At 58.2% G+C, this 8,984-nt stretch overlaps 1 protein-coding gene across 1 annotated transcript; it reads right to left on the bottom strand.

Annotated features, from left to right (window-relative positions):
• Positions 1-6,741: 6,741 nt before the first annotated feature.
• MYL7 (myosin light chain 7) lies at positions 6,742-8,424 on the bottom strand. The gene is made up of 7 exons (XM_004615439.2): positions 8,400-8,424; positions 8,133-8,246; positions 7,971-8,046; positions 7,764-7,868; positions 7,380-7,458; positions 7,205-7,253; positions 6,742-6,864 (listed from the first exon to the last, which is right to left on the bottom strand). Exons 1-7 carry the CDS (start codon positions 8,400-8,402, stop codon positions 6,763-6,765), a joined length of 528 nt encoding a protein of 175 aa, XP_004615496.1. The 5' UTR covers positions 8,403-8,424; the 3' UTR covers positions 6,742-6,762.
• Between the last annotated feature and the right edge of the window lie 560 nt (positions 8,425-8,984).

The following is an 8,984-nucleotide window of genomic DNA, read 5'->3' as shown; positions in this document are numbered from 1 at the left end:
TGGACTCTGAGCGAGGCCGCGTTGACTTGTATCTGATCACAAGGTATCTGACTTATGCACAGATGGTCTAGGCCACAGAAGGTTAGACAGTGAGCATCCTGGCATTGGAGAGAAAGTACAGCAAACAGGGCGCTCACTGGCACATGGCCGACCTGGCTTCAATCCCCGGCACTCCATATGGTCCCCTGAGCACCACCAGGGGAGAGTCCTGAGTGCAGAGCTAGGAGTAACCCCTGAGCATCGTGGTGTGGCTCAAAATAAAAGAAAAAAATATATACTTAAGGTAATAGCCATCTTCACTCACGCTGTGAGGTGGTGCAAACTACATGAGAACGGGACTTGCGGTGACCTCTGGTTCTGAAATCCAGAGTGCCCAGTGCATTAGAGGTGGGTGAAGGGCAGCTGAAGGCTGGGGCTGACATATGCAAGAGGTATGGGTGGCGATCAGGAGGGCATGGGACTGTGGGGGGTTGGGCAGCAGTGTGGGAGCAGAAGGAAGAGTCGAGACTCTGGGAACACAGTTCCAGCCCTGGCAGGGGTGATCCCAAGGGGACTCCCTACCTTGGGTCTCAGCCCGGTGACATGGGTTCTGGGTGGGCGTCCACTGCTTCCCGCACGGCTGTGACCAGAAGTCTCTGGCGGGTCAGTTGTAGGCACTGAGCCCACCGCATTCCCACTGTCCGTGATCAGGAGCCCGCCGGGAACTGGGACTTCAGGGACTGGGATGGTCAAACCACCCGTGTCGGTTGCAAGGACCTTTGTGAGGGCTGGAAGCAAAAGAGGGTGGGTGTCTGTGGGAACCTCAGGTCCACTCGAGGTCCCTGCAGAGGAGCATCAAGAAGTGGTGGACTTGGTGGGTGGGACGACAAGGAACAGGTGTGAGAACCCAGGCCAGGCCACAGGGAAGCTCCACTACCCAGAGCAGACCCCAGGCAGCTACTGCCCACAAGTGATAGGGGGCAGTTGGAGGCGGTCAGTGGAGGGCCCAGTCCCGTGTGACCAAAGGCAGGAGGACAGCTCTGCCCCTGCTGTGGCCCTGCCCCCAGACACCCACTGCCCGCTGTCTCTGCTCTGTGGCTCTCTGGGAGCTGCACCAGGCTGACCCCGGGGGGCTGCACCCCAGCTCCAAGGCTGCCGCTGTCTGTCAGGCAGTGCTAGAGGGGCTGGGGGGCCTGGGGGGCACTGAGGCCGCCCTGCAGGGAGCCTGGGACGTGAGGAGGTGCCAGAGAAGGCAGAGCAGAGGAGCAAGACGGTGGAGGTGACAGAGCTGACAGCCAGGCGTGTGGGGTGATAAGGTTCTATTTTGGAGCCCCCGGGCTTTGGGTGTGGCGTCATTGACAGTCCTGGGGGCCGCTGCACAGATGAGAGGGCCCTGCAGGAGACACAGCCCCCAGATAAGGCACCCCCACCGCCAGGCAGAGAGCTGTGAGACTGGGGAGGGGCCGATGGGAGGTGCCGATGAGCTGGCAGTCCCGGCTGTACCCCTTCAGTTCTTTCCTGGAGAGGACACACAGTGTGCAACCTCTGGCAGTGGCACGCCCAGCCCCGAGCAGGCCCAGGTGTGGAGGCATTTGTGGGCTCACGGCGGGAAGTCGAGTGCTGATGCCCACAGAGTCCTCGAGCACCTTCTGCATCTGATCGGCATTAGAATCCACAGAGCACGTGGCAGTGGGCAGACACCGCCACCCCAGAGTGCTCAGGCTCACTCCTGGCTCTGTGCTCTGGGGCCCCATGTGTGCCAGGTGGGTTCCATCCAGCAGCAGTGGGGGCCCTGCAGTGCTGGGGGTGGGCGGGGAGGGTCCGTGCTGGGCTTCCAGCCAGGCTGGGCATGTGCTGGGCCCGGGCCCCACCACCTGGGCTGGCTTTAGAGGCTTGGCCCTGGGCTCCCACGGATGTGGTGGCATGGAGCGGTCTCGTGGACTCTCATGGCTGGCTGGAGAGGGAGACCAGAAGTGTAGCCCTAGTGTCCCCGGGTTCTGCCACTGCCGGCTGGACAAGTGACCTGAGCACATGCTGCCTCGGTTCCCCAAGCCCTGAGGAGGAGATAACGGTCATCCTGAACTGGTCATCTGATGCAACTAGAGTCCTTCCTTCCTAGGTCTCCCTCAGGCCCTCAGGTCAGGCCATCCTTTCAGACTGGAAGTTTCTAGAAGGCCGACCAACAAGCAGAGGTGAGTGGATTCTGACCAGTTGCCCAGCAGAACGAATACATCTGCGCCTCAACCTCAGCAATCAGACCACGCACCGGGACTGGAGAATGTCCCTGGCTTGTGTGGGACGGTGACAGCTGTCCCAGCTGGAGAAGAGCATTTGGAGTCTTTCGAGGCCGCCACAGCCCAGGGGCAGAGGTGAAGCTCTGACTTGCCAGCCACTTATCAGGGTGCCAGCAAATCAAAAGAAAGGACGTGGGTGCTGCAGAGGGGCTGCATGGGTGCGGGCAGAGTGCGGGCTGGGGCGACAGGAGGAGACCAGGAGATGACCCTATGGCCCCTCGGCCACCCGAGGAGGCTGGCTTCTCTGTGACCCACGAGAGCCAAGCCAGGTTCTGGTGGTCTGAGTTTCAGGCCCTGCTGGGAAAGTAGAAATTAAAACCTCCCAACACAGAACCGCCCTCCCCAAAGTGTGTGTGTGTGTGGGAAACACCCTCCTCAAAGTGAGGGTGGAGGGCGGTGGGGGGAGGGGTGTTTGAAGCACGATCTACGCTTGTCAGCGGGCCAGCACAGTCAAGTGTCACCTTCTCACCACGCTGGCCTGCGCACAGTGCCTGGGACTGTCCTCAAAGCCCCTCGCTGCACTCTGAGCGGCCGTGGGGGAGGGGCCGTCTAGCCCTGGCTCCTGCCGAGACTGGGAGAGGAGACCAGCATCTGCAAACTGCTCCCAAACCGTTCCCGAACCACGTCTGAACTGCTTCCAGACCATTCCCGAACTGTTTCTGCCGTTCTGGGGAATTTTTCTAAAAGAAGTGCTCTGAGATTTGGGCACCAGGAGTAACAAACTTTTCCTACTTTCCCCCCGCCCACACGCAGGATGTGACCCCTGAACAAGCAGAACCATGACACGCGAAAGAACGCCTGTAAAGGGGCTTTATTGGGTTGTTCGCTCATGTTGGATGTCAACCCTAAGTGTTGTAGGCTCATCAGTGAATTGACACTTTTTCTCCTCTCAGAGAAGCTGGCAGTGCTCTTGTGGGCATCCCTAACCCTGTTTATCTTTAACCTTTTCTTTGTGTTTTACATTTCATTGTCACAGTTCCCCAAGTCAATCTTGGTTATTTGTAAGCTAAAACATTCCGGTAATTTTGGATTTTGTATTTGTAGTGAATTAATAGCTTTCCTATTTCCCCTATGGTCTTTTCATATTTTACTATGGCACAGCAGAGGCTGGCAAGCTACCCGTGGTGTATTCGATATGCTAAAAACAGTAACAAGTCTCACAATGGAGACATTACTGGTTGCCCGCTTGAGCAAATTGATGAGCAACGGATGACAGTGATACAGTGATACTATAGAGCAATATTTAAGCAATTGCTTAAATACAGAAAAACTGTCAAGGCTGTGCTCCTAATATTTGGGAGTTGATTTACTCTGAAATATATCTATTTCTAGCATCAATCATAATTACTTGACTCAGGTTTCAGTTACTGTAGTTCCTAACACCCCAAAAGGGAGGTCCCACCATGGGACTGGGATGGACCCGGGGCGAGTGATGAAGCTACCCCAGCATCAGAATGGGACAGTCTGGAAAGCATAAATGTATGGTCTTGATGCAAGCTGATATGACTTAAGAGACAGAACCCCCGTGGGGAAGGACAAGCTGAATCAACCTGAGGACTTAGCCTGGGATTTACGGTAAAAGCTTTGCTTGCTCTCAGAGCCCAGAGAACTAAATTTTGAGATCTTTGTCTCTCACTGTGTTTTTCCAAATGACTGCAAGTATTGGTAAGAAGTAGAATTGCTTGAGTAACTGTTTGACTTAATTGTTTGATATTAAGAGAAAGAGAAAAGCAATCCAGATATCCCTGGGAGACAGCGTGTCCTTGAGCTAATCTCCCCCAGGGAACTCCTCTGCCGCCATGTCTCCCCTCTGTAAGTCACAGGGACATGCAGTCCTACACCTCTGACCCCCTCAGATGTCCTATAAGTGTGCCAGCAGCTCGGCATTAAACGGGCCATTTTCACCATCAGGCTGTGGTCCCAACTCTGTCTCTCTGCTGGGGAGGCCTGGGAAGGACGGGAGGCGGCTCTCGGCCACGACGCACATGCGTCATCGCAGCACCCACACACTTTGTGAACTCATGGTTTATATTGGTTTGTTAATTAATTATTTGCTTGCTATTTCACAACTGTGCTCAGGGATCACACCTGGCAGGCTTGTGTGAGGTGGGAGGGCTATAAACAGTTCCAGAAATTGAACCTGGGTTGACCACATGAAGGGCAAATGTCCTGCCTGTGGCACTGTGGGTCTGGCCCCAGTTTCCTGCTTTTACCTGGCATCAGGACCATCTCTGCTTGATGTCACAGGCAGCCCAGCCACGGGCCCCGGCAGCGTAGCTGGGCCTGTCCGTGCTCTGGGCTCCTGAGCAAATTAACTTTGTTTCGGTTTTGGGTCACACCTGACGGTGCTCAGATCTCACTCCTGGCTCTGTGCTCAGGGCTCAATCACTCCTAGCAGAACTCAGGGGACCATATGGGGTGCCAGGGATCAAACCTATGTCAGCTACATACAAGGCAAGTGCCCTGCCCACTGGACTATCTCTCTGGCTCCATTGAGCAAAACTGTTTTCTGGGGAAGAGAGTAGGTGGTCTTAAGACCCTGCTGTTCCCCCACCCCCAGCCCACAGGCCTGCTTCACCTCAGAGAGTGTTCCAGAAGATTCTAGACATGGTCTGGGGCGAGTGAGAGGCTAAGAGATGAGCTCTGTGGCGGGCATGGAAAGGGCACCCCAGGAGCCGCATCTGGAGAGGGTGGGCACGTCCCCGAGCGGCTGAGGGTGTTTGTGGGGGAGGCAGGTGGTGTCTTCTGAGACCCCCTGTGGAGAAATTGGAGTTACAATGTGTGAGAAGCTGCCCTGGAGCTCACCCTGACTCACACAGGCTGTGGGGGCAGAGTCTGGATTTCCTGGGTCCCTCCCTCCAGGAGGTGTCCCCCACCCAGCAGATAGAGCAGGAGTTAGCTTCCCCCGTCCACGCCCACTTGCTTCTTCTGCCCTCAAACAACTACTGAGCCCCTAGACGCCTGGGCTCCCCCGAGCAGTCTGGCACCCACCTCGGAGTTTGCAGGATCTCGGCAGCCCACAAGCCAGCCCGTGCCCTCTGCCCACACAGCACCCACAGCGCTGGGGGTGACCCCCTGAGGCTGCAGGCCAGCTCAGTGGCATCACCAGAAACAAGAGCCAGGAGGTCTTTCCAGTAAGTACATTAGGGAAATAAAAAGGAAGGCGAAATAAATTTCATAATATTTTTATTCAAGCCAATATTTTTTGAATAATCTCATTTCAAATATATTCAATGGTGAAAGTGTGGGTGACCATAATTTTTTGTACTAAATCTGCAAATTGCAGTTCATCTCCCACCCCAGCAGACCCATTTAGCTCTCTGGCCAGCGCCATGGCAGCCTGTTGTCACAACTCAGTGTCCAGCTGAGTGACAGGAGTCACTCAGGAGTGAACCCTGAATGCAGAGTCAGGAAAAGTCTTGAGCACTGCTGGGTGTGGCACCCAAACAAGCAGAATCAGGACTTGCATGCAAACATTAAAGGAACACCTCTAAAGGGGCTTTGTTGTTTCATTGACTCATGAGGGAAGAGAACGTGGCGCATGAGATGTGACAGCTATTCAGAGGAGTGGGCGGCGAGCAGGTGCATTCGGGGTGGACACACTGGAGCAAACAGGCCCAAGAGAGGCAACCGGGTCTCTTGTGCAGAGATTCGCTGCCCTCCCATGGTCTGGCACTGCGCGTCTGGGGACAGTCAGCTGTAAGCTAGAGAGGTGTGAGTGGACTCACAGCGGGCAGTGCCAAGCTCTCACAGGGTCCGATGGCCGGCGGTGGCCTGAGACAGGTCTGCGATCTTTCCTGCCTGTCAGAGCCTTTCTTTTTAAAAAAATTTTTTTAATCGAATCACCGTGAGATAGCCCATACCAAGCTGCTCATGGTTGGGTTTCAGTCAGTGTTCCAACACCTGTCCCTCCACCTGTGTCCACTTCCCACCACCAACGTCCCCCCCACTCCCAGGGGCACATCTCCTCTCCCTCCCTTTCTCTTCCTCCCTCCTTCCCTCTTCCCCTCCACCCCCCCAATCAGAGCCTTTCGGAGTCTCCCTTAGAAGGAAGCTTGGACCTTGGGAGACAGGACAGAGATTCAGGTTCTTGCCTTTTGTGTGGCCAACCCAGGAACAGCCCAGAGTTCCTGAGCCCCGAAAGAGTACAAGGGCTGGACACTGAACAGTGCTGGTTATGGCCAGGACACTGGCCCCAGAAGAGAAAATGACCCTTACCAGAGTGCAGGCCAGAGACCTAGCACTGAGCTGGAATCCTGCCGCCTTGATTTACACCACAAGCATGGGGCCGGGTGCTACTGGCCCCTCTCTCATTCTTCTCTTTCCCCATACCACGGACCTGGCTCGGTGCCCAGCTCCCAGGCCTCCTGTTGCACCCAGAGAGGAAGCCAGGGCTCAGTGTGTCCCCGTGTGCTGCCCCCCGCCCCCACCCGTGAGGCACAGGCCACCACATGGTTGTCAGGTAGGTGTTTATTGAGCCCCTCGCCCCTCACTCCTCCTTCTCATCCCCGTGGGTGACGATGTAGCACAGAGACTTGTAGTCGATGTTCCCAGCCAGGTCCATGGGCGTCAGCGCAAACATCTGCTCCACCTGGGGGGCGCTGGTGAGAGGTAACTCGGCACAACACCCCCCTCCCCAGCTAGGCCCGGCACCTGCTGCGGTGCAGGTGCATTCTGCCCCAGCCTCTCAAGCCGACCCCAAACCTGCTCAGGTGCTTCTGCTGCTGACCGGGGCATGGGTGGGCCAAAGGGGCCGAGAGCATCATCTCTTCTCTGCCCCTCAGCTCCCACACCCCGTGTGCCCACCCGCTTGCTCGCCCTTGCTCTGCATGCAGCTGGCCCCGCGCCTACCCCCTCTCCCCGCCAAACCCTGTGTCTCACGGGGACGGGTACACCCCAGAACTCTCGCCCACAGGGGCCTCTGGCCTCACCTCAGCGGGAGAGAACTTGTCTGCCTGCGTCAGGAGAAGCTGCTTGAACCTGGGTGAAAGGGGCACCTCAGGGGCTGCAGGGGTGGGGGTGGGAGTTTCCAGGATCCGGGAAGCCACCACCCAGCTTGGGGGGCTCCTCTCAAGGGACCCATCCCCACGCTTTCCCGGCACTTACTCATCCTTGTTCACCACCCCCTTGCCACTGGGGTCAAACATGCGGAAGGCACTCAGGATGACTTCTTCAGGGTCCGTGCCTGGGCACCAAGGAAGCACAGTCAGCACCCTCAGTTTGCCCAGGTCCACTGGGGGGGAGCCAGGCGCAAGGGGAGAGGGGCTTCGCCAAACAGCATCCCGGAGGCTCAGAGACGCCAAGACCAGTCATGCCAAGACCAGGCATTTCTGAGGTGCGGGCAGGCCGAGCAGAGGGGATCTTGGTTCTGGGAGCAGAGCTGAAGCACATTTCCCAGCCCAGAGTCGTTCTAGGGCTGACCAGTACCCTGGGGGGGGCAGGGACAGAGGCAGTGTAGTGGCTCTCAGCAAGGTCTGGAGGCCTGCTCACCGTTGAGCTTCTCCCCGAAGAGAGTGAGGAAGACGGTGAAGTTGATGGGGCCCTTCCCCTCCTGCAGCATGGCCTCCAGCTCCTCATCCGGCACACTCACCTTCCCTGCGGGGCACAGGAGACCTGAGGGGCCTGACCAGGGCAGGGGCCATGGCGGGCCGAGGCGTGAGCACTGGCGGAGGGTGGGCAGCTCTGGGGGGCACTCACCCAGCTGGGAGTAGGTCTCCCTCAGGTCCGATTTGCAGATGACGCCATCACGGTTCTGGTCGATGCAGCTGAAGGCCTGTGTGTGTGTGAGGGGTGTCTGGGTGAGAGCTGCACCTTCCCAGGGCCCGGAGGAGAGAGGGCAGGGATGGGCCGCGCACTCACTTCCTTGAACTCCTGGATCTGGGCTTGCTCGAACATGGAGAAGACGTTGGAGGAGCCACGCTGGGCCTGCTTGGTGGCCCCGGGCTTGCCGCGGGTCCCCGCCTTCCTGCTGGCCTGCAACACTGAGCGTGGGAAAGTGCACCCCACCCCAGCTCCCAGTGAGGATCCCCGCACACCCTTGAGCACTGCCAGGAGAGCCCGGCGCTGCTGCCTTTCCCCAGAGCTTCGGGCTCTGCCACCCCCACCCAGCCTGCTGTGCTCACTCACCATGCTCTCTGCATTGGCCACTCGCTGCCTGCCGGCCACCTTTATGCCGGGGCCTTATCACCTGGGCGGCCAAATAAGGAGATGTGGAGAGGACAGGCCCAAACTTGGCAGCAACGCCTGGGCAGGGGGAGGAGGGTCCATGGGCTGGTCCCGGCCACATTCCTGGAGCCCTCCAGGCCCCTGACCCCTGCTCTCTGGGTGGCCGCGGTCGGCGGGCCTGAGTGTGCTGGCTCCCGAGAGCCCAGCAGACGTGGCGTTCCCACCACTCTAGCGCTGAACCCGGCCCCTGTGCTGCCTCCCTGGCCCTTGGCCCTGGAAGCTCAGATGACCCCAGGCTTCCAGGCTGCCAAGGCTCTCAGGCCTGGGGCTCTGGCACATCCGACACAGGGCAGAGGCAGCCCGGAGCTGGCAGTGATGTAGATGAGTCCGTGGGAGACACGGGGAGCATGGAGCTCAGCCGGCCAAGCATTCCCTGGAGCCTCAGGAGAGCGGGCCACGAGCCCCCAACATGCAGCTGGGAAGAGCCGCTCCTGGCAAACCGGGGCAGCAGCCCCCAGGCCTATGAGGGATGAGGGCACAGTGGCC

Source organism: Sorex araneus, chromosome 3, assembly GCF_027595985.1.
Source record: "Sorex araneus isolate mSorAra2 chromosome 3, mSorAra2.pri, whole genome shotgun sequence".
Taxonomy (NCBI): domain Eukaryota; kingdom Metazoa; phylum Chordata; class Mammalia; order Eulipotyphla; family Soricidae; genus Sorex; species Sorex araneus.
The sequence above is the reverse complement of the archived record's forward strand: the minus strand, read 5'-3'. Positions and strand labels throughout refer to the sequence as shown.

What these genes read in the sequence shown, in the direction of transcription:
- MYL7 (XM_004615439.2), bottom strand. An exon ending in GGGGTGGTGAACAAGGATGA is followed by an intron (nt 7,254 to 7,379) that starts GTAAGTGCCGGG and finishes CCTTTCACCCAG; the next exon opens with GTTCAAGCAGCTTCTCCTGA. An exon ending in ACAAGTTCTCTCCCGCTGAG is followed by an intron (nt 6,865 to 7,204) that starts GTGAGGCCAGAG and finishes AGCGCCCCCCAG; the next exon opens with GTGGAGCAGATGTTTGCGCT.